At 30.7% G+C, this 26,233-nt stretch overlaps 1 protein-coding gene across 2 annotated transcripts; it reads left to right on the top strand.

Moving 5' to 3' along the window:
- The first annotated feature begins 11,133 nt into the window (after nt 1-11,133).
- On the top strand, nt 11,134-18,582 carry LOC124837482 (RNA polymerase III subunit RPC82 family protein). Of its 2 annotated transcripts, none has more exons than XM_088095815.1 (14): nt 11,134-11,358; nt 11,431-11,584; nt 11,813-11,931; nt 12,013-12,094; nt 12,612-12,760; nt 13,194-13,350; nt 13,458-13,522; nt 14,332-14,443; nt 15,135-15,275; nt 15,426-15,463; nt 15,566-15,658; nt 16,909-16,992; nt 17,088-17,237; nt 18,347-18,582. In XM_088095815.1, exons 1-14 carry the CDS (start codon nt 11,290-11,292, stop codon nt 18,506-18,508), a joined length of 1,575 nt encoding a protein of 524 aa, XP_087951941.1. In that variant the 5' UTR covers nt 11,134-11,289; the 3' UTR covers nt 18,509-18,582. The 2 variants fall into 2 exon arrangements, with proteins under 2 accessions (XP_087951941.1, XP_047168805.1); XM_047312849.2 differs by having other exon boundaries at nt 11,137-11,358; nt 18,368-18,582.
- Nucleotides 18,583-26,233: the final 7,651 nt, after the last annotated feature.

The raw sequence follows: 26,233 nt of genomic DNA, 5'->3' as shown, positions 1-26,233 counted from the left end.
TAATATAATAACTGTAAGATAATAAAAAAACAAACGAGTAACAAAAACTTTAAATCATACAATTAAATTAAACGAGTAAAAAAACAATAAATCATACAATTGATCAAGTAATGTTTAATATTAATAAAACAACAAAAATTATCTTATTACTCATTAAAAATAATATAATGAAAAAATATTTGATATTTCAACCATAAAATACTTTAGGTTTTTTCTTAAATTTTCTTTTTTTTTATAAAAATACAAGGAAAAAAACAACAATAATATGTATTTATTTTATATAATTTTATGTAACATATATTATTTTCTTAAAAAATTAATATTCTTAATTTAACCCTTCATTAAATTAGAATATTATATATGATATTCACACAATTAACATTTCATAAATATATTATCTTAATCATTAAAATAATTAATTAAATTACTTTAATATTTAAAATTATCTAATTTATTTTATATTTAGGATATTTGGCTAACCATAATAAGGAAATAAACAGGAGAACCTATATTATTGAGACATTCATTCTTGAGCTGGTTTTTTATATTTGTTCTCTCCAATTTTTTTGTTGTGAAAATTATGGGGCATGTAATTAAGTGGCAGCACCACACGTGCATGGTCTCTGTGGTTGAAAGTTACAAGTGTGAACTACAGAGTGGAGACAGGATAATAATGAACTATGAACAGAACAGAACCGTGCGAACAAAAATCTGATTAACCGACATGTTTGATTGATGGGTTTACCATTGTCATATGGGGCACCCATGTTCAAAACTGATATGACATACACACTTCCTACGTATGAATAGATAAAAGATAATGTAAAATATAAAAAAAATATCTTTTTCATCTTTATCACAATATATCAATGTCTTTTTCTCTCTTCCACTCTTTCTCTTTTAAACCCATCCAAATCATTATCAATGAATTTTTTTTCGGTATAAATTGTTAAAATAATGAATTTATATCATCTTAATTTATAATATATCACACTATTAATTAAGTTTTTTATATAATAGTTATTATTAGATGGATGTTAAGCTAAAATTATGTTTTATATGTTTTTAGGATTATTATGAGTATTCCACTGTCTTGTTATTTTTAATGAGGCACTGATGCATTAACACGTTTATGTGACGAAAAAATATGTTATTTTATAATTTTTTTTTTCAAATTATTCTTTCAATTTAATAAATATTAAAAAAATGAAACCGATCATATCATTTATGCGTGTCCAAATATTATTTTTGTTTTTTATATAATTTTTTATTACTTTATAAACATGTAATGTAGTGCAAGAATCATTTTATATAAACTGTGTTGGTTTAGAATTTTAGAGTTTGAAAATTATTTATTGAGATATTTGTAAAATTATATTAGATTCAAGACTAAATTATATTTTAATAATAATAATAATTTTATTATATGTAAAATGGTATAGTTAGTTATCCATGAATATATTTGAAGCGAGCCATCAAGAGTATAAGAGTTTGATATAAGAAATAAGTATGCGATAAACACACAGTTAAAAAGTATATTTTATCTGTAGAGATTATAATCAATTTATATATGCATGATTTTATACCAAGTTAGTTAGATTGATTTTATAACAAGTTTTATACCAAGTTATGCTTGATGTTATATTACTGATGACTTAATTTTATTTTAAAAAAGCAGTGATTAGAATTTAAGTTGTGATTATATTAGTGAGTAAATGTCCAATTTTCATCATGAAAGGAAACATTTACATTCTTTCCTTTAAGTATATTAAATAAGTCAACGAAATATTAATGTAAACATAAAAATTATAAATAACTATATTAATTTTCAAACAAAATAAAAATCAAATTTATATGAATAGTATATGTTTAAATACCTATTTAAATGATAATAAAAAAGTATAAGATAATACCACGTAAACATTGTGTGTATGAAAAAATATATATTAAGATGTGCGACGATGAATGATATGTTATGTTATTATAATGTCTTTCGAACTATTTTTGTTGATTATATATGTTACAAATTAAGAGATATAATAACATTACTACATTTAAGTCAATTGAGTTAGTATGTGATTAAACATATCATTCGTATATAAATGTTTATAATATATGTAGATGTATTCATCATTTCTCTATCTTGTGTATTTTATTTATTTTGTTTAGGTTGAACTTCCTTTATTTGTTTTTATTCTAAGGTATAATTATGTGTAACATTATAACAAATATACATTAAGTTTTAGTGCTTATTTTTTTGTCAATTTATTTGATTTTATCCAATTTTTCAAGTGACTATGACAAACTTCAAAATAGATATTTGTATATTTGTGTATGTGTAAACTTTTTCTTTATGTTTGTTCATTTTTTTAACCTATTTTGCTCAAATAGGATAAGTTTATCATACTTAACTTTTCATATCAAAATTTGATTAAAGATATGTTCATCTGTGCATGTGAGTTTGAGAGAAAACAAATAGATAACTTTGAATGTATTTGATAATAAAATATTTGTGTTTATTTTTGTTAGCAAAAATCAAAGATGAAGTTTTGATGATGAACAGATTTGCACAAGTCAAGATCCATAAAAACAAATTGAAGATCTCTGTATTTTATAAAGCTTTTATAATAATCAAAGTTGATGTAATAGTGCTCAAATATGTATTAGGGTGTTGATTCTTGTAATTTATATTTGATTTATTTACTGTTGAGAATCATCCACAAGCTGTTTTAATCGATTAAACCCAGTTTTAATCGATTAAAACGAGGCTGGCACTGAAAACCCAATTGCCCCTGTAATAATCAATTAAAGCTAATAATAATCGATTAGTTAATCCATTATTCTCAATAATCAATTAACACTAGCCGTTGGGGGTTTCAGATTTGAAAAACTAGCCGTTGGAGGTTTCAGATTTGAAAAACTAGCCGTTGTACTCATTATTAATCGATTAATATTTATGTTAATCGATTAAATGTGTTAGATGGCCCGTTTTCGAAGAATGGAAGGGTATTAGGCTGAGTCTATAAAATGACTCACTCTTTATCTCAAAAATAACTCTTCCCTTGTGCAAAAGATCTCTGAACTCTTTGAGAACTCTGTGAGATTGTTGAAGCTAAGAAAACTCTTGTCTGCAAAGTCCTGAAGTGCTTTTGCGGTGATAGAGGAATAGCTTGTTCATCCTTGGTGTGTCCGAGGAAGTGCCTGGAAGAGAATCATCCTTCGTGAAGCATTCGAAGGAGGGGGTCATCCTTTGTGAAGATTCAAAGGAAGTGTAAGTTCGTCTCTTGTGGTTTCAAGAGAGGTGGTATTTCTAAACTCTTACAAATTGTTTTTCTTTGTGACTAATATTTGTAAGTGTTTTGTGTTAGTGAAAAAGGTTTATCTTGTTTGAGATAAGCGACTGGACGTAGGATCCTAGTGATCTGAACCAGGATAAAATCACCTGTGTAATTTTTCTCTTTCTCTTACTCTGTCATTTATATTTAATCATTCGCTCAGTAAGAAAAATTAAGAGAAAAATAATAAAAGGCACAATAAAAGTATATAACCAATTCATCCCCTCTTGGTTTGTTCCACGCTAATAATTCCGTTGCAGCGATTCTAACAATTTTAAGGGATTTTGAAGTGAAAATTGATGTATTTGAAGGTGAAGTTTGTAAATATTTATGAAAGTTTTGATAATTATGATAGAATAATTTTTTTTCTAATAAATTCAGATGTAAGATTATTTTTTTTACCAGCGCTATAGTTAATATTATTATTAAACTAAATATTAAATATTATTGATGAAATTTTAGCTATAAAATGTGAATGTATTGATTGATAAAATTATAAGAAAATTAATTTAGGAACATGCACAATAAAAGCATTGAAAAAAATACAAACAGCAGCATGGAATTTCCAAAAAAAAAAAATGTGAGGGCATTTTCATAAAAATATCAAAGCAAACACTAAATCCCTTTCGATCTTTTCTCTGTACAGAAAATTCTCATTTCCCTTTGTCTCTTTAATAATTCTTCAAAAACACTCTCAAGTTCACTGAAATGAACATAAAGGCCATTTTCCTTTCCATAGTCTCAAATAGTAAATTCTTTTAGGACTTAACATGACATAAGAAAACAAAGTTTGGATTGGGAAAAAGATTAGAGAAAAAAAATGAATGAAAGGATATGAAGGAATGAAAAGAGGATTGTAATATTATTTAAATTAATAAATTTGAGGAGATGAATGAAATTTTTTAAGAAAAAATTTATAAGAGTTTGGGAATGATTCGAGATATGAACACTTAAAAAAATTGTATTAATAAATTCAAAAAAATTACTCATTTGTTTCTGTATTAAAAATAATGTGAAAAAAAATTAAATTTAGTTGAAATTAATTTTTAGTTAATAGAAAATATGAATTATTTTTTAAAATAAACATTTTAGTATGCTTAATTAATTTAAAACAATACATCATTGGTTTAAAATAATTTCTTTTTAAATATTAAATTTAAGAAATTATTAATATCATCAATTAATTAATTTTGTCATTATTAAATTGATTAGTAATTCAAACAATATTATTGTAAACACTCCAAGAGAGGACCAAGCGAAGCAAAAGCAAAAATGCCAAAATCGATTCCCTACTTAAAACTCTTTCAAAAGGCAAAACCATCACCTTTCAAAACGCGGATAAGTTAGAACATATTATCAAAGTTCATATTTTTTTCCCTTTGTATTTTGATTTTGGAGGACATTATAATGGGATTAAAATGGAGATATTGTCGCAATAATTATTTTTTAATTAATGACTCAATATTTATATTAATATCAATAGGAGTATTTTGTAATTTAAGTTGATAGAATATTTTTTGTAAACCAATACCATTTCTTGCTCAACATTAGTTAGAGTTTTCTTACTGTTTTGCATTACATTTTTTTAATTGATGTCTGCCATGATTATCTTGTGATATTTTGCAATAATTTTTTTACAATCAATATATATTTTTGTTTTTTATGTTGGATTTTTTGCAATAATTTTGATTTTTTTAGTCAAGATTAATTAGGAATTATTTTACCAATGTCAATCAGGAAATTTTTTTGGTCAAAATCGATAGAACAAAGTTGGAAAAAACTCGTAGCTATCAATGTAAAATAGCTTTGATTGAAATCAACCTAAATAATCATGTTTAACATCAATTAAAAAAATATTAGTTAATGTTAATTGAGATTTTTTTACAAATATCAATTAAAAAAATCTTGACAAACTTCAATAAAAAAATAACATTTGATAATTTATACTTTTTAACAAAATATTTGCTTTTTTTTTGCATTTAGTAATAATAAATTAAAACAGTTTATCTAAATAAATAAAATAAAATTTATTAGATTTGAATCGTTTTATTAAACAGAATATTAAAAAAATAATTTAAAATTGAATAAATTGAAATTTAATATATTTAAATATCTTAAAAATTATAAAATTTTCTATCCAAATACAATAGTCTCTGACACATTAAAATGATGATATAACATTTTGAAATAATCAAAACAGTGACCTACCAAAACGTATTGAGAAACATCTGAATGCGTTTTATGAAAGTTTATTCGAGTCTATCTCAAATCTCAAACCTTAACTAAAATAACGAAGAACATACATATTAATGAAATTGAAGAGATTGATAAATAAATCCTAATCTGAAACCACCAAAACCAAAATGTGAATTGAAAAGACAAAATAGATAATTTAAGCTTGTGATTTTGGTTTGGAGAGGAGAACAACTTTTTTTTTTTCACTTTATCAACCTGTCTTATTAGCCATACTTTGTAGAGCTACTGTTGTATTTCCTCTGCACACTGAACATGTAATTTCTTTACTCTCTTATACCCAATAATTTTTCATTCTTTATAGGTTCAATCTAAGAATAAATCTTGCATATCTTATAATATTGTGATGCATAGTCACTCAACTTTATAAAAAATAATACTAAATTCTAGTGATTAATTTACAGATTTCTTTTGAATTACTTTCCTTCAAATGTTTCAGATTTTATTGCTCCTTTTTTCTCTTAAATTCCAACAATTATCTTTCTACATCTTTTCTTTAATTTTGATTCAACAATCTACATTTTACACACTTTAATTACTAGTTCCACATACATTGACTCCCATTTACTTACTTTTGATTTACGATTTAAGCATTCACTTTTTGTATTTTACTTTTCAATTGCTTTTGACTTTACTGCATATTTACAAGTTTCCCATTTACATTCCCCACAACATTCAGCTCATTACGTTTCTGCAAACTTTACTTTCAATGCTTTCTTTGCAAATCTTTACATTTCTTCAAATCAACAAAGCCAACACTGTTCTTCTATTTAATTTTCATAAATCAAATTAACCGGTCACAACGAAAACGAGATGTTAATTGACTTGTTTTACAGATAAAAAATATTGATAGTTAATGTAAACTAATTCGAGTTCAGTGCTCCTTTCACTGACCAGAAAACTATAATCTTATGAAACAAAGTGAAAAGTGTTTGAAATTAAATGACAAAGATAAGATGAAAGTGTATCTTTGAAGCACAGCAACCTTAAAAAGTAGGTCTGAAGAAAAACCGAAGTGAGATGAAGAAATTACCTGAAACATGCATGCAGAGATTGGATGGGGAAAAAATGATTTAAGGGCGATGGAAAATTCCGAAGGGATCGCATGATCGAAATCAGTGAAAAACCAGAGCTGCATGGGAATGCAAGATTTAGATCAATGCGATCCCTTTGGAAGTGTCCACCAACAATAAGGTTTTTGCTGTCGTCGTTCATCCAAAGAGGCTCACACCATATCTCTATATATGCTGAAACTGTGGGCTCCTTCATGATTCATGACGGTAAATGGAAAGTAAAATGATGGTGTGGGGCTTTTCATGCCTTCCATGCATTCTCTACTTGTTTCGATTCTCACATGCACTTCGACTCACCTCAAATCAATGCTTCAAACAATCGAATTACTCAACCACCTTTTTAATAATTACAGTAAGTAAACATTAATATCTCTTAACCTATCTTAGGTGAATGAAGTGAAGACAATATGACTGAGTTTCCAATGCGTGTATGTCATTGATTAAATATTGCATTAGGTTTTGGATGAAACATTGGGGACATAAAGCAAAAGCACACATAATGAAGGAAAATTCTAATGTGTGTCATTATCAAAAAAGACTATGCCTAGCTTCTTCCCAACAGCATTAGCTGTTTGATAGCAACCTTCACCATCCTTAAAAGCCAAATAATCTTGCATTATATTGTCGGTCCTGTAATTATTAACACAATTCACTGCTCATTAAATGGACTCAATGTTTCTGAATTAACCTATAGATATACACCACCCTATACTTAAGAACTGTTTGCCAATATATATATTTTTCTTTTTTGAAAAGTCATACTAATGATCATGGTCATGGACATGAAAAAGAGGTTTGTATTTCCCAAAACCATAAGAGTTGAAAAACAATAAATTATTAGATGAGTGGGAATGGAGGACAAGAAAAAGCAAAGACATTTATTTATCATTATTATTAATAAGGTAGGAAGAAAGGAAAATGGTAGCTACTATTTTACGATTTCTCTATTCATTTTACCTATTTCCAAATTATAATAATATTATCTTTCTTTTTCTTTCATTGATATTATTTTTTTTATCAACATCATCGTAAGTGTTTTAAGGTTTCGTCAAAAAATAATTTGACTCAATGAAAACATAAGGTAAAAATTATTTTTATCAAGTTCAGTTCCCACTGTGTTGAAATAATCGGAATTCAATATATTACCTGTTGTATGTAATTATTTTATTATTATTTTTTTATGTTTGATGCATGCATGATTATTACTCATGCACATGTCATTACTTTTTCTTTTGGGTCAACTATTAAAATTATTTATTCATTGTTTTAATGACTTTTTCTTCAATTTTTGTGGTGAATACTCAAACAACTTACCGATCATCGAACCAAAATCATCAACAATTCTTCGTCCTACAACGCAATCAAGTGATCATGTCCACGCAAAGTTTGATCGTTTCTTTCTATAAACCTGTAGTTGTTTATATTATTAAATCATATCAAGTTGACGCTAAATTAATAACATAGACTAGTTTTAACAACCACTTAGATATGGTGATTGGTTTTTGACTAAGGATAAAAAAAAATCCTCAGTGCAACAAAAGAAGGTGTTTTTCCTAGATAATTTGAATGGCAGACGTAAGAAAGTCGATAATTTGTTGTGATCAAAGGTGAATCACATGACTTGAAAGTTGAAGCCTGGCAAAGTGAACAAAACAGAGAGGTGTAAATGTTTACGAAGTGGATAGTGCTAGAGTGACCAAAGGGAGCACTGCACTGATATTGCCTCAAAATAAAGAACTGCATCACATAGCAGGTAGGTACCTTTTTCAAAGTACATAGGACGTTTGGTCAAAATCGGGAATCCTAGGGATCAGGACCCTACACAAATAGCTTCAGATACTAGTACTACACAAGATTTGGTTCCACCATATATAACACATCGTTTCTCTCATCCATATTTTCTGTCAGTTTATACACTATTAGTCATTTGATTCGTGTTAAGAGAAAAGAAAACTGAATAAGACAAGTTAAAACAAAGTTTAGGGTCTGTGAATGAAAATTAAAATAACTATTTTCTGAGGTCTATTTTTGCCATGACCCACTTAACCTACCCTTGGCGCAATTCCGGAGATTTCCCTTACAACTTACCCTTTAAAGTCTCCCTCTAAAAAAGTACTGTCTGCTACTCATTAGACACTACTAATTGGCTACCAACACCATCTCTCAATCCCTTACTATTTCTTCTCTTCCAAACTATGCAGATACAAAGAAATTATGAACCACCACTTTCAAACTCTAATCACTAACTTAATGTTGCCTTTCTACCTTCAAAAAAGCAATAACTTAGGCACACAATTAACGAGCATAGCCTTTGGCACCGTTGTTGCTCAAACCTTAATTGGTCTTATCAGGAGTTTTTATTTAATGAAGGGAAAACTGTTGCAGCTTTTTACCAATCCAAAGACAAAGAAAGAAAAAGCACGGCACGGAGCAAGGCTTTACAATTAGGCCTTAAAATATTAGTAAGATTGGTTGTTGAAACTCTTTGAACATGTCACAAATTCTTCGTTACAATTACAACTTGACCCCTCTCGTTAAAGAAATATAATTAAGGTCATGTGACTTGTCTTTTCCCTCTTCAGTCTACACCTCTTCTGCAACATTTACACTGCTTCAAATGGAATCACACCTCAACATCTTACACTTTGAGACTACAAACTCGGCAAAGGAATAGCCATCAAAACAAACTCCAAATATTTATTGTCTCAATGCAAAACTAACTTTCTAAATACATTCAAAACCCCACAGAAAATAGTATGGCATTGTAAAAATTGACCTCTGTATAAACATTATAATGACATATATACATATCAACACAGCCGAAAGACAAATATATATATATATATATATATATCTCCTGCCATTGCAGTTTTGAAATTCAAACACAACTTTATTTTTCTGAAACTTCAAAATTTGACCGTGTGTTCTCTTAACAAATAAATATGGTTCTTATAAAATATGGTTCTTTGACCATGTGTTCTCTTATAAAATAAAAACGAAAAAGTAAACTAAAAAAACGTAATTGGAAATATGGTTCTTATAAAATAATTCAAACAAATTTGTTAATTCGTATTTTTAAATACGGTTAGCATATACTTTTTAATTTTTTTAGTTTTATAATATTATTTGTTTATTTTAATTAATATTTTGTAAATTAAAATATTAATATATATTTATTTATATGAAAAATATTAAATTAATTAATTATTTATTGTTATTATTTAAAAATAAAAAAGTAAACAATTAAAAAAATTTAACCAGTTTTTAAACACGGATAAGGTTATTTTTGAGAATTTAGAGATGCAAGACGAAAATGAGAAGGTGTAGAGGAAACGTTCTTTTCTTTTATAAAGTCTGGAGTTCAAAATGAATGGGTTTGTTACTGATGTTTAAAAAAAATTAGTAATTGTTTCATAATTCTATAGTTGAAAAAAATAAAAACTTATTCAATTAATAAATCACGATCCTTAAAAATAGAACTGAAAATGCAATAAATATTTAAAATATTGCTAACATGGCATTCTACAAGAAATCCAAGCATCTCTATTCAAAGTTACAACCAACCAACCAACGATATACACCTTTCCCTTCGGCTGATGTATATAGGCTATGGCCTCTTTGTCAGCTGATACATAATATATTGTTTTCCTCTTCTGAGTAAAGTGATATACACTTTTCTTCACGTGAGTCTCACGATTCTCATGGTATTTCTTTAATTCTTTAATTGGGTATTGCTTTATGTAATCAAAATTCAACCACTATTGCCTCTTTATAGTGGGATATCATTCTTTATAATTATTTACAGCTTGTAATTACCTAAGTTAACCATTTAATCTAAGATGTTGATGTTGTTAAGTAATGTTTGAATTTGGATGTTTACTTTACTTATTTACCAAATTATGCATTTAATACACAACTATCATTTTATAACAATGTTTGAAAAAAATGGTGAATACTTTGATTACACAGTTATACAAAAATTTAGTAGAGTTAATATACTTTTAGGAGAGGGAAGAAGTATTGGGAGAAGAAAAATGAAAAGATAAAAAATAAGTGGAAAAAAAGAAAAAAGTAAACTAGATTACAATATTTATTAACAAAATTTTTTATATGCTGATAAATTTTATTAATAGATTTTTTTTTGTTAATAATTATAAATAAAATTCTTATTATTTTGTTGATAAAATTTATCAATAAATTTTTAGTTGTCTAGTAGACCGTCAAATTTAAATATTATCAATAAATTTTATCATTGTAATACTCGTTAGTGTATAAAAATGCATTAATTAGTAATTATTATAGTTAATACTAGTGTTTATTTATTTCTTTAAAATAATAATAAATAAAAATGTAATTAAAATAAACTTCATTAATTTTTTAATTAATAAATTAAAAAACTTTCAATTAACCTCTTTGGAGAAGATTCGAAGGCGTGATCTCCTTGATCAAATGCCGGAGATTTTAACCACAGAACTACCTAAAATTGATAAAACATTGTCTACCCTGAAAACAATTGATGCATTGTAGAATACTGAACTCTAAAAATCCCTAAACCCCCTTCTTCCCGCGCCTTTCTCTTCCGTATTATTCTCAAATTTCTTGGTTCTTCGCCGTTTTCTCTCAAGAAAATGGCTACACAGTTCGGCATCAAATTGGCCGTCCACCTCATCACCAACCACTTCGGCAATCTCGTCGCTGTAATTCTCTCACTTTCGCGTCTCTCTGATTTATTTTGCATGGGCATTGATATTGAAGTTTTGTGTGTGCAGAAAGTATGCGAAAATCTATTTAGTCATGGAGCCCTCACTTTGGATCAATTGGTTCGCTACTCGGAGCTTACTAAGGACCAAGTTAAGAACTCCCTACTCGTCTTAGTTCAACACAATTGTTGCCAAGCATTTGTTTCTGCTCCTGAAGATGACGGTATCATAACACTATTTTTTTTTTGTTTAATTCCTTTGTTGTATTCTTTTTTTTTTTTTGCTTTTCTTTTTCTTTTTAATTATCATTGTCTACTTGCAATAAACATGTTGGAGTAAAATAGTTTTTAAAAAACGGACTTCCTAGCTTTAGTGGTAATGTTTGCAACGAATACTTCTTCATTAGGGCGTGATTGGCTAATTATGATGTTCTGAATTATTATGAATGCAGATGATGATGTAGACAGATTGAGAGTTAGGACTCAGTACTTGGTGTTGTTTGATAACATAATCCACCGATTGAGATTTTCCAAATTCTTGGAGACTGTGTCGCGGAAGCTTGATGAAGAAGTCGGTTTGATCCTTATTGGTTTCTTTGAAGCTTTTCCTTTTATGACTTAAAATGCTCAGTATTGTCCACTTGTTTTGCAGTGTGTGGAACTTCTTGATGGTTTGCTTCGCGATGGTAGGCTTACCCTGAAACAAATGGTTGACAGAGCAAGTCAAGGGAAAGGCAAGTGTTTTATGATGCAGTTGATAGGTCGAGTGCTGTTTTGCTTATATTTGTTGATTTTATTATAACAAAAGGTATTTTTTACACAAATCCGCACATATTTTCTTTTTAAGATTTGTGTAACCTAACGACTAAATCATATTTGGTTTAGTCATAATTCCTTTTTAAAACTATGAAAACAAAAGGTATGTTTGGAGTGGATCAAGGTACATGTACTAGCATTATGGTCTGATTTGGGTTGGGTTATAAGTGTGGTACATCTTACACAACTTACTAAATTTGTTGTCCATGAAGAGGTAATGATACATAAAGAACTATACGAGTCTTTCTAAATTATGTTAAAGGGTGATATATTACTAGGCCTATAATTGAGCAGGATATTCATTTTAATCAAACATACAATTGACTCTGAATAATATGTTGAAATTACTGTATTTAAAACATGGTTGAGCTCACCTGGATCTCGCAAAATCATGAATCCTTTCAAATTATTTTATTTTAAATGATATACTTGCAGAAAATGCCGTGGATACAAAAGTTGTACGAGAGATACTGAGTAAGCTTTTAACAGCTCGACTTGTCGAACGCTGCCCTGTCCCTGAGCCAGTTGTTTCTACCTCATTTAAAGAAACTACTACTAGGAAGCGGGGTGCTAAGTCTGCCAAGGTAAATAACTGCTCACTCAGGTCAATTTCCTTAGGAAGTTGGGTGATCTTTGGTTAATGGTTTGGGGTGAGAGGCATTTGCTGTCTATTGGGTGTGAGCAGGTGAGATTTCTAATGGGGTTCCACTAACAGCTTTGTTGAGGAATAGTAAAGCTTTTTTCCGTTTGATTTAGTTATATCCTAGTTGATATGAGATCTCTAACATATAGTGAGATCAATTTACAATTAATTGTTGATTTTTGTATGCACTATGATCCTTCATTTATTGCTTGTTGTTTAAGATGCTTGGTCAAATAAGTGCTATTAAGTTGAAAATTCTCAAATATTCTTTGTTACCATTTTATTGAAGTTGCAACAGCAATGTGTTCACTTTCTGAAGCTGGATAATAGAGTTTTCTAAAATCACTTCAAACTTTGTAATTTATGCCTTTCAGATATTTGAAGCACCTGAGACATTACAGCAACGTGTTGTAGAAGCAGCAGTGCCTGGGGATGCAATCAGATTTTCATTCACTGCGGATATGAAATCTAATGTTGACAGGGAAACAAATTCAGATGATGATGAAATTGGTAGCGTTCAACAGAATGATGGTAGGACTACTGTCATCTTTTGTGGTCAGATCAACTTAGTAGTTTTCAGTTAACAAAATTTTTGCATACAAGTATAATTTTTTTAAATCATACAAAATTTGGTGCAGAAAAAGAGGAGGAAATTCTTTGGCGTGCCAATTTTGAGGAGTTTATTCGTCATCTTAGACATAAGGTAGATATTACAATATATTTCTTATCTAACATGGTGCTATCACTACCCAGTCTACCTTTTTTTCCTTGAATTTTGACCTTTTTTGTGCATTTATTTTATTTAACTTACTGTGAAAGGGTATTGAGCTTCGGAGTTATAAAAGCATACTAGATGGTCAGTGATAGTCAAACGTTTTGAATAAGAATCACAGATATTTTATTTGCAGAAAAGCTATTTTCTAGAGTATATAAGTGATCAAAGTTAAATTTGAAATTCCTTTGTCTTTCAAAGAGCAAAACTTCTGTTTAAAATTAGTCAAATGAAAACTAGTAATAATAAATGTCAATCTGGATAAACAAAGCATGAAATCACACAAATTGCTTGTTATTGACACTGCTCTTTAACATTTGGCTTGGTCAAATTTAAGTTGACAATATTTTTGAAGCTATGTTCAATGGTCATCTTTGCCATAAGTTGGCATCAATCTGTATCACGTTACCTTTTGTACTTATGAATTTATGGAATCAGCTAAAGGAAGAAACTCATTGTTTTGGGTGGGGGCTATATTTACATGAATGAATCATTACGTATTGTTTCCTGTAAAGCAGTTTGACATTTACTTATTTTTCCTTGTTGATGCTACTATATTTACTGTTTCCTTTGTGATAAATGTGACAACAGAGGTTTTGTTATATTGTTTATGTGCTCTTTGTTTTCTTTTTAATTGTTCCAATTAATGATTGTAAAGGTTTCATGGATATCATATTTATAAGCTATTGTGTTGAATTGATTGAGATAGTTTTTTTAATCTTTTGTCATGCATATTGTAGGCATTGATTGAGAATATAAGAACTCAGTATGATGATGGAACTGCTACTGTCTTAAGTGCAGTATTGGAGGCAACAAAAACTGTTGAGAAAAAAGTGAAAATGGAGAATTCAGGTATACCAAATTCCTTGCTTTATGATTGTTTTTTTTTTCACTGTTGAGAAAGAATAGAGGGAAAACACAAGATCTTTGAGGAAATTATTAAAAGGGATCTCATGGTGAAATATACTTGATAATTTAATTTTTTAACTTAACCGAATCTATGTAGCTGACCCAGTGTGACAAGGTTGCTGTTCTGCGTGAACTGTCTCTCAGCAACTAATTCGTGTTTCTAGGATTTTGGTGGAAGTAACGAGGCCATAGATAGATGGATGGATGAACTGATGGATAGAGGCATATGGCCTAGCCTCTTTAAAGGGGTTTCTGTAGTAGTTTTGTTGTATGGTGCATCTTGTTCTGCTTGCTCCCTCCATCTAGTCCTCTATTTTGTTCTTTTATTAAGGATTCCCTATCCTTCCTTCTCTTTTTTAATTGTTCTGTTGTAGATAGGTGGAGGCATACGGCCTCTTTAAATGGGTTTCCCTAGTAGATATGTTGGATCATGTAGCTTGTTCCGTTGATTCTCTCTCCCTTGTTCTCTGTTTTATTCTTTTGTTAAGAAGGATTCCATACTTCGCTTCACTTTTGTAACTTTTCTGTTATAACGGATTTTTGTTTCACCATATAGAGAAAAGAAAGACGTCCATGGGACCACTGTTATCTCATGGTTATGTATTGATTTATGCTGTGTCATCCTATGTTTCAGTTCCCCTGTCACTGGATACAATTACCGCAGAGGTGATGAAGACTGATACAGGACGAACGATGACTATAGATCGTATCAGAGCTTCTCTTAGCCAGTTGGGCTGTTCACAGAGGATGATTGTAGATGATGCATATAGTATTGGTAAAGTTGATATTTTCCTCATGGAGGACTACTTCTGATATAAAACATGTATCATTTTATTTTCTTAATTGGTAATGTTGAAGAACTCTTTCAATGTCCTGGTTTATGATTCCTTTAGTGGTTTGTAATTCAGAATTCTTCACTTTTCAGATTTGAAGAAAATTATTGAACGGGCTCAAAATGAAGAGGTTTTAATCTTTGTGTTGTTTAGTAATTGCACTACACACACATGCAGACACATACATATTTTGATTGTGTTAAACTGTCTAATTTTATGTTCCGTGTTGTAGGTTGAGTCAATTGTGTTGAAAAGGTATGGAAGGGATGCGTACAGAATGTTCAGGCTACTGTCAAAGGATGGTTGTTTTCATGACACAGATCAGGTGATTTACTCATTAATGAAGTTAAAATTAAATTTGCTAATAAATGTAGTGATTCTGTCAGTCTTCTTTCATTGATGTTGACAGTTTGAGATTTTAGTCCAATTAACTTGATGCTTTGGATTATAGTTCACTGCAGTAACCCCATGTGAGGTTTTAAAGTTTGAACTGAGTAATGACATTTAGGGCTGTTTGAAATATTATAAATGTTCTCCCAGCAATCTCTAAATATTTTATATCTTCATTTGTGTTATTTAAAAATTATATTAGTGTACACACATACCTTTAGTTTTAAAAATTGCTGTATTATGTAATGGATTATGGTACTGTACCCATATTAATGCAATATGGATGGAGGATTAAACTTCCTACGTCAACATTTTGCACCTAGTGTCAGAATTTCTCCCTTTGGTTATTTCATTTATTCCGCTCATTTCTTTAAATAATACATACCCATTGATAGTAATAAAGATGAAATTGAGAACAAACCCAAAGGAGAAGGCATGTAAATATCTTCGTCCAAGTCACCATAAAAAGTTGCTATATAAGTTATGTAATCAGCTCAGGTTGGGCCTCGGGTAAAGTAGAAGACTCATCAAGATGACCCAAGAATCTTTTCCCTTTCACAAACATTTGGAATTAAAATGACCAGGCGGGATCATTTTTCCTGTTAAAGCGAACCATAAAATTTTCAGTAGCCACAAGACAATAAACCGAGAAAAAAGAGAGAAACTCCATGAACTAGAATCATCGAGCATGAAACCCACAGGAACTAGGAGCCACCAAGAAGACAAGAGTGACTATCTCGCTGAAGGAAACCGGGGATGATTCCATGTCAAAAATTTTCTCTTTGATGATTTCCTTCATTCTATGTCTATATATATTACATACCCATTGACATTAATTAAGACTCTAATTCTATTTCCTAATTTATTTAATCAAAATCGGGAAAGCTAAAATTCTACAATGAATAAGCAAATATTCATTAAAATAAAAGAGATACCATTATTGACACAAATAACCAATTATCTAATGCCAAAGCTGTTAGATTAGGATCTGTAATAACTTCATCCACGTTGACAGTCTTCCATGATGCTTCGCATATACGGAAATCCAATGAAATATTTATAAACTGATGTTTTCTGCCAGTAATTGCATAATCCTTCTTTTTTTCAATTCTAATTATAAAGAAATTCAATGGACTCATTCTGTAGTGTTGTTGTGACCTTTAAGTGCTTCTGTTTAATTTGTAGATAGCAGCATCTACTCTGGTTGAGAAAAAGGAGGCTCCAAAGTTGCTATATAGGTTATGGAAGGACAATTACTTGTATATGGAGGTGGTCTATCTATTCAATATTTATAAACATTTTAGAAATCAGTTTACCTTTGTGTCTGGATATTTCATCTTTTCACAACTTAATCGTTCTTACAGAAAGTAGTTGCGACGGGAGTGAAGCAAACAACTATTTTGATGTGGAAAGTCAGTAAACCTCTGCTTTGGGAACATGTACTGGATGAGATGTACCACGCTGCCTTAAATTTGAGCCTAAGAATGGCTTTTGAGCAGGAAAAGGATGAAGAGGTTAGTACATCTTGTTCATAAATTGATTGACCTCCATTAAATAAAAATGTTTATAAGATTAGGTTATAATATCTTAAGCAAGTGTTGTTTTTGTGTAAACCTTGTTGTGAGACGAATGTGGTTGTTGTAGTTTCCCATCCTCCATAGATTTTTTTAAGGAGTCTTTCATCTCTTTATTTTTATTCCTAAATATTGTTGATACTTGTATTGATTTACCATCATCACTGTATTTTTTTCGGTCATCAATGTCTTGCAAAATTATTGAAAAAAAGAAATCATAGCTGAATTAATAAAATGTTATATTCAAGTAACGATAATGATCCTATTATCTGCTAAAAGGGATACATTAAGGACGTGTGAGATAGCTGTGAAAATTAACATATAATAAACATTGAAAAATTATCATAAGTTAAATTGTTAGATAGATAAAATCAGCTTTTTAATTTTCTTTTTTAAATTTAAACAAATGTCCCCCAAAACTATCAATAACTCTCCAAAAACAATTTCTTTCCTCCAACACCAGCTAAAAAATCAACAATTTAAATTATTCCCAACAAGTTTCTGATATGTAGACTATACGGATTTGTCGTGTATTTTAAAGCATACATATATTACAACTTAACTAATAATCATGTCTTTGTAAATCTTTTAGGTGCAAATGGCTATAAAGTTTGCATTGTACATTGTTTTTGCCGATTATCAAATATTCCAGTCTGAAGTAATAGTTGTGGGAGTCTACCTTCTATTACTATTAGAAAAGGGCAGTTTTCAGTAAGTAGTTCTAGGTGCTATAATTCATTATCTGAGCTGTTGCCAATTTCCATGGACTTCTTGGCATAATGACAGTTGTCAACTGAGAATAGGGTTCCCTCAATTTTGACCTGGTCTGATACTCGGAAACAAAATATATAATGTAGTTGGTACTTTTTGGTGTTAATGGCATGTTGTTGTACAACAAGCAATGCTTTGCATTTTTACTACATTTACTGCGTTAAGTTTAATATATATATATATATATATATATATATATATATATATATATATATATATATATATATATATATATATATATATATATATATATATATGTTGCTTGGTTTGCACTGAAGTGTTCTTGCTACTTGTTTCAGCTTTTGAATGTTCCTAAAGACAAGCTTAAGGAGCCAGGGCCACTGCAGAAGAAATACAAACGGCTACTAAATGTCTGGTTACTCCTGGGGTCATCATTGACGAAGCTCGATGAAGCTCTCATGCTTTTCCATGATTTCTGAATACAAAATTTTGGGATAATTATAATATTTTATTTTTTTATCAAAAGAATGACAAATTTTAACTGTTCCTGACAGCCAGAAACTTCACTTTCACTGCCGTTAACAAACTGGCAGATAACTTGCATATAGAAAACAAAACGAAGTCACGCGAATTAAAATACCACTTACCATGTTGGTATTCTTTTCTCAAACCACAGTATATATTTTAATACAAAACTACTTGGCAAGCTACAAATGAGAAATGTTACATAGAAGAAAAAGTTGGGAGGAAAACGTAACCAATTCTAATGCTGTTTGTTTCTGATGATGTCCAGTGGAGAGAAGAATTGCTGTGAAAGACAGGTCACCGTGGTCAAATTACGTATTTCTTTTAGAATTTTAACTGTGGCTCTTCGTAATCTTGCCCTGTTAGAGACCTAACATACAATTATAACTCAACTTTATAATAAAATGGATAACAATTATTATAATTATAATAATAATATTAATTATCAATTAAATAACAATAAAAATAAATATTTAAACATAATTTATATTAACTCTTTTATATTTTAAATCACTTTTATAATGAAGGGGAAAATAATAACCATCTAATTTTATACATAAAAATGTACATTGAATTGAATAAATCTTCATTATTTGCTAAAGAGGAGGCACTTAATTGAAAGGAAAACAAACTTTTTATTATAGGAATTCCTTTGGGAATTTAATCAACTTTGTTATTTTAATCAACACGTATTAGACGGTAACATCGTACAAATTAAGTATACAAGTATTCAAATTTACGGTTCATTTGAATTTTTTTTGCAATCCAAAACAATCTGCATGACACTTCTTTTGATAATATGTACAGAAGTATGAATAATTTTTTGTGGCCCTTGTAACATATAGAGAGATACATACATACGGATATTTCCTACTACGTTGATTTTTTGTTTTCCAATTAAAACCAAAGCATGTTAGTTTTGAATTATAGCATGTATTGTTATGAGAAGTGTATAGTATGAAATATTAACCGAGCGGTTACAAACAACCAACCGGATATTTAGGTAATCTGTTTATATCTTATTCTGTTTATATTTTATTGGGCTTATATTAGCTCAAGATCCATGAGGAAAATAATAAATACAAAGCTAGGGCCAAGAGCTAGGTACGTTCCACTTACTCTACATGACTCTCAAATACTCAATAGTGAGAACCATTCACTAAATATTCAACCAAGAGCCGAGGCTCTTCAAATCACACGCCTAACTTGGGCGTCGGAGTACCTTTTGCAGGTACATCCCCCTCGTCAAGAAGGAGACCGATCGGTTTGCGCCAACACCGATCGGCCAACAGGAGGAGTTTGGAAGCGAGCGAGCGGCCCAGACGCGTCAGCAGGTTAGTCTCTCGGTCCCTAAAAGTATCCACTGAAACATTTTGGCACCCACCGTGGGGCCGAGCGGCAAACCCAACGGCGACCACGAGGAGCATGGAGGAACAACAAGCTGAACGGTAAAGCCCGTTCCCTATGAAGCACTCTACGTGAATCATCATCTCTACGTGAGACGTCATCCACAAGATAAGTATTTTTTGAAATATGAATATTTCATAAAATATCTAATTGATAATAGATATTATAACAACTATTTTTATGTTAAATATATAGTATAATCCATAATATATTATATGATATATGATATATAATATAGTACATAACTATAAATATAGTTATCTAATTATTATAACCGAAACATTTTCTGGCATGATTCAAATAGTCAAATAAATTATTGTATTAGAGATAACTATCAACAACAATATTATAAAATCTCGAAACGGTTTTGATACCTTGTTTATTATCTATGTTTTTTATTCGGTGCAATTCATAATATCTGGTAACCGAATCATTTATTATACGGTTATATACCATAATATATATCATCATGAGAATTTCAGCAATGAACATCTTGAACAAATATATATCAAAATCCACGCCATCCACTAGGCAAGTGCAGACTAAGATCTAGTCATAAACGGACTTCATGCTTAAAGTATCATGGAATTCAATTAACGAAGGGGAAGTCTCCTATTGCAAGCACTGATTGCCAATTTTGTCAGCAAAGTTCATAATTAACGATCAAGTCCAAGACCGAGCGGTAAATCCATCTCGGGAGAGAGGTAAAGCCCTCTCAAAGCCGAACGGTAAAGCCCGTCCACTAGGAAACACTCCTAGCTCAAAACAGAGGTAAAACCCTCTCAAAGCCGAACGGTAAAGCCCGTTCCCTAGGAAGCACTCCTAGGTCGAAGACCGAGCGAACGGTAAAGCCCGTTCTCTAGGAAGCACTCCTAGGTCGAAGACCGAGCGGTAAATCCCCCTCGGGAGAGAGGTAAAGCCCTCTCAACGACGAACGGTAAATTCCGTTCACTAGGAAGCACTCCTAGCTCAAAGCAGAGGTAAAACCCTCTCCAAGCCGAACGGTAAAGCCCGTTCCCTAGGAAGCACTCCTAGGTCGAAGACCGAGCGGTAAATCCCCCTCGGGAGAGAGGTAAAGCCCTCTCAACGACGAACGGTAAATCCCGTTCACTAGGCAACACTCCTAGCTCAAAGCAGAGGTAAAACCCTCTCCAAGCCGAACGGTAAAGCCCGTTCCCTAGGAAGCACTCCTAGGTCGAAGACCGAGCGGTAAATCCCCCTCGGGAGAGAGGTAAAGCCCTCTCAACGACGAACGGTAAATCTCGTTCACTAGGCAACACTCCTAGCTCAAAGTAGAGGTAAATCCCTCTCGGTTAATGTTGAAGGTCGAGGGGTAAATCCCTCTCGGTTAATGTTGAAGGTCGAGAGGTAAATCCCTCTCGGTTAATGTCGAAGGTCGAGAGGTAAACCCCTCTCGGTTAAAGTCGAAGGTCGAGAGGTAAACCCCTCTCGGTTAAAGTCGAAGGTCGAGAGGTAAACCCCTCTCGGTTAAAGTCGAAGGTCGAGAGGTAAATCCCTCTCGGTTAATGTTGAAGGTCGAGGGGTAAATCCCTCTCGGTTAATGTTGAAGGTCGAGAGGTAAATCCCTCTCGGTTAATGTCGAAGGTCGAGAGGTAAACCCCTCTCGGTTAAAGTCGAAGGTCGAGAGGTAAACCCCTCTCGGTTAAAGTCGAAGGTCGAGAGGTAAACCCCTCTCGGTTAAAGTCGAAGGTCGAGAGGTAAATCCCTCTCGGTTGATGTTGAAGGTCGAGAGGTAAATCCCTCTCGGTTAATGTGGAAGGTCGAGAGGTAAATCCCTCTCGGTTAATGTCGAAGGTCGAGAGGTAAACCCCTCTCGGTTAAAGTCGAAGGTCGAGAGGTAAACCCCTCTCGGTTAAAGTCGAAGGTCGAGAGGTAAACCCCTCTCGGTTAAAGTCGAAGGTCGAGAGGTAAACCCCTCTCGATTAAAGTCGAAGGTCGAGAGGTAAACCCCTCTCGGTTAAAGTCGAAGGTCGAGAGGTAAACCCCTCTCGGTTAAAGTCGAAGGTCGAGAGGTAAACCCCTCTCGATTAAAGTCGAAGGTCGAGAGGTAAATCCCTCTCGGTTAAAGTAGAAGGTCGAGAGGTAAAGCCCTCTCGGTTAATGTCGAAGATCGAGAGGTAAACTCCTCTCGGTTCCTGTTGAAGGACGAGCTGTAAATCCAGCTCGGTTAGTGTCGATCGTTGATCATAGAGCGTCGATCGTCGAGCGGTAAAACCCGCTCGCTTATTGTCGAAGACCGAGAGGTAACCTCCTCTCGGTTCCTGTTGAAGGACGAGCTGTAAATCCAGCTCGGTTAGTGTCGATCGTCGAGCGTCGATCGTCGAGCGGTAAAACCCGCTCGCTTATTGTCGAAGACCGAGAGGTAAACTCCTCTCGGTACCTGTTGAAGGACGAGCTGTAAATCCAGCTCGGTTAGTGTCGATCGTCGAGCGGTAAAATCCGCTCGCTTATTGTCGAAGACCGAGAGGTAAAATTCCTCTCGGTTCCTGTTGAAGGGCGAGAGGTAAATTCCTCTCGGTTCATGTTGAAGGACGAGCGGTAAAACGCCATCGATTTGTCTTTACATGGAAAAAGTTCTAAAAAGAACTCTCTTCAACCACCGACAAGAGCGGCAGAAGCTCACCAATACAACAAACATACCCTCCCTCAAACTCATAAGTCCTATAGTTAACCACGGCTAAAGCCAAACGCTTAACTCGGACTTGGGGGGGCATAATGTATAGTATGAAATATTAACCGAGCGGTTACAAACAACCAACCGGATATTTAGGTAATCTGTTTATATCTTATTCTGTTTATATTTTATTGGGCTTATATTAGCTCAAGATCCATGAGGAAAATAATAAATACAAAGCTAGGGCCAAGAGCCAGGTACGTTCCACTTACTTTACATGACTCTCAAATACTCAATAGTGAGAACCATTCACTAAATATTCATCCAAGAGCCGAGGCTCTTCAAATCACACGCGTAACTTGGGCGTCGGAGTACCTTTTGCAGGTACATCCCCCTCGTCAAGAAGGAGACCGATCGGTTTGCGCCAACACCGATCGGCCAACAGGAGGAGTTTGGAAGCGAGCGAGCGGCCCAGACGCGTCAGCAGGTTAGTCTCTCGGTCCCTAAAAGTATCCACTGAAACAAGAAGTATCATGCAATCTTTCAAAATATTTTAAATTTATGTTTCTTTTACCTGTTTACGTATATCTTTTTTAAGAAAGTTGTACTTATTTATTTTATTAAATATATCCATCAAAGAATTTTCAAAACAAATTATATGCTGAAGTTAAAATAAATTATTCGTTAAATATTTAATCAAAATAATTTTTATATAGATTTAATGATAAATTTTAAAATGAAAATGTCAAAACTAAAAGATAATTATATTATAAAATAATTCATTTAATGCAATTACTTCCTCTATCACTTCACAAACAGACACACAAAATCAATGATAATGATAAATTGATAGTCAAACAAACAAGAAGATATAGTGATCTGTTAACAAACCACTATTCTATCACATTATGTAATATACCGTCTTATCTAATTCAGACATTTTTTTGATACTTTAAATTAATTTTTATTTCTCTATTACATTATAATTTATTCCATAATTGAAGTTTTTAGTTTTTTTAAAATAGAATATCATAATAAATTTATAATTTTAACAGATGCATTAATTCGTGTACATCGATAGGTTGTTTTTTTTAAAGAAAAAGATATGAAGGATGGGATGATGCACGTTTAAAATGTTTTGAAATAGGCACTGATTATAATTTCCGTTGAAAACGTTTATATCGCGTCTATTTCTTTTCTGATTTAGATAATTTTAATTCACCTAAACCAAATTATTGTGAAAAAAAAAACAATATCTTTATTTTCAGCAAAATATTTAATACATGCATAACTTAAACTTGGAGCAATTATTAAACCCAAATATTCTAAATTTATTATAATAATATTTAGTTGATCTGATACAAGAGAGCCAAAAATAAAGTGGTATATATATTTTAATTTAATTATATCTTGTTTGTTTATATTTTTTATTTGCAATTTCATTGAATTTAATTTTCGCTTCCTTTTGCAACAAATTATTAAGAACATCCACAATGTTTTGTCTAGTTCATCAATTAAAAAATACTTTTGTTTTTGGAAAAGAACAAAGTCATTTAGTTGTCCAATAATACATACATAAGAAATTTATTATTACAAAATTATCACACAACACTATATACAAGTGTTCATTATTTGCTACAATAATATTTTCTTTAATTTAAAATAAACTACGACTTTCTCCTCCGCCCATCTTACCTAACGTGTTTTAAATCTCATCCATATCTTTTGGATTATCGTTTTGTACTTTGCCGTTATCCCTCTTTTGTCGTCTATTAAAAAAATTTATTTTTTAATCTAATTTTATTTAAATAAACCGATTAATTAAAATTTAATTACTTATACATTTACATATTTTTAATTTATTATTTAAAATATTTCTTTTACTCAAGTTCTTTTTATTTAATTTTTGTTGTTAATGAAATAATATAATTATTAATTTCTTTTTCATTTTTAATTTTAACTCGTTGATTAGTTATTTTCCTATTTTCTTTTAATTGATCAGTCAATTCATTATTTTATTTTTCAATAATAGTCATTCAAGATGGAAAAACGTTATCCCATTTATAACAAAATCAAATAATAAGTATTTAAATAATTTTTATTATTTACATTCAACAAAACAAAATTTCACTTAAAAGTATTCTAAATTTATAAAATTAATAATTAAAATTTATAATTACTCGACATAATAAAAATATTATATTAAGAACGCGGTTTAATAAAATTCATTAAGTTTTTTATATTGTAACTGTCCAAATTCATTTATTAAAAAAATATTCAAATATTTACATTTTAATTACAATTATCAATATTATAGTTATTATCTATGATAAGATATAACTTATTTATTTGAGATAATATTATTTTAATAATATTATTTGATATTATAATATCGGTACGTAATTCATGACAATTTTGTAAATACTATTAGTATTTTTCACTTAATTTCATATTCATTATTCTTTATTCACAAGATTTTAATTTTCTTATTTTACGTGAACAAAATTTAATTAAGCTTAAATAATTTATATATGTATAGGTTTGTTTCAATTTCATTAGAGACTTTTACTTTCAAGGTAAAATGTTCATCAATTTATTCCAAATCACTAACCATTATTTCTTTTATATTTTATTTTTCTATGAAAATTTAGAAAGTCCCTCTTCTTTTTTTTTTTGTGTAAAATAACTTTACATGAAGTAAAAGCTTCAAAAAGACTCTTAAAATATTTGTTTTAAAACAATTACATGTGGTAGTGTAAATTATTGAAAAATTAAAGAATATTAATTTTACTATTAAAATTTAATCGTGTTAATAAATATATTACAAGTAAAATAAATTATTAACAAATTAAAAAATTGTTTTAAAATAAATATATTAAAAATTGCTTCAAAAGAGTCTTATAAAAGTATTTTTTTTAAACCATTACCTTAAATGTAGTAGTGTAAATTATTGGAAAATTAAAGAATATTAATTTTACTATTAAAATTTAATAATGTTAATAAATATATTGCAAGTAAAATAAATTAACAAATTTAAAAATCACTTTAAAATAAATAAATAATAAGTTGGCATTATTTTTCTAGTTCTTGTGTCTTAGTAGCGAGAAAAAAATGAACTGAAAAAAAATAAAGTGTGATGCTCTTGATGGCTGTACTGTATACATTTTAACTTATTATGTTAACCGCGGATTCGCAAAACATGAACTACGTTTGGCTTCTTTATGGCCAAACACGGTGACGGTGTAGACCTGATCTTTGTTGCTTTTGCATATCGCGTTGACTACAAACAAGAACGACAAAGATTCTGTTTTTCTCACACCTTTTTTGTTTTTTTCTTAGTCACAAAATTTCACTTCTAAACATAATTAAGCTGTGTGGACAAAACTGCAAAAAAAAAAAAAAAAAACCGACCAAAAACTTTGACACACAGATGGACCCAAAAAGGGAAAATATTCAAACATGTCGCGAGGGTCAAAAAGTCAATCCGTGGACAAAAATAATAATAATAAAAGCAAAAGCATAACAACAACTCGTTCCTTATCGTAGTCAAAAGCCACCAATTAGTTCTCCCATTCAAAACCTTCTTATATAAATACAGACTTATATTACTATCTTATACCCACAACACAACCATAAT

The sequence above is a fragment of the Vigna umbellata genome, chromosome 8 (assembly GCF_029865625.1).
Source record: "Vigna umbellata cultivar VRB3 chromosome 8, Vumbellata_1.0, whole genome shotgun sequence".
Lineage (NCBI taxonomy): Eukaryota > Viridiplantae > Streptophyta > Magnoliopsida > Fabales > Fabaceae > Vigna > Vigna umbellata.
This window is presented reverse-complemented; position numbering and strand designations above follow the sequence as displayed.

Bases quoted from the DNA above. Each gene is read 5' to 3' on its own strand.
- LOC124837482 (XM_088095815.1), top strand. From the start codon at position 11,290: ATGGCTACACAGTTCGGCATCAAATTGGCCGTCCACCTCATCACCAAC. The intron at 13,351-13,457 runs GTAGGACTACTG...AATTTGGTGCAG, and splicing joins TAGCGTTCAACAGAATGATG to AAAAAGAGGAGGAAATTCTT. The intron at 16,993-17,087 runs GTGGTCTATCTA...TCGTTCTTACAG, and splicing joins ACAATTACTTGTATATGGAG to AAAGTAGTTGCGACGGGAGT.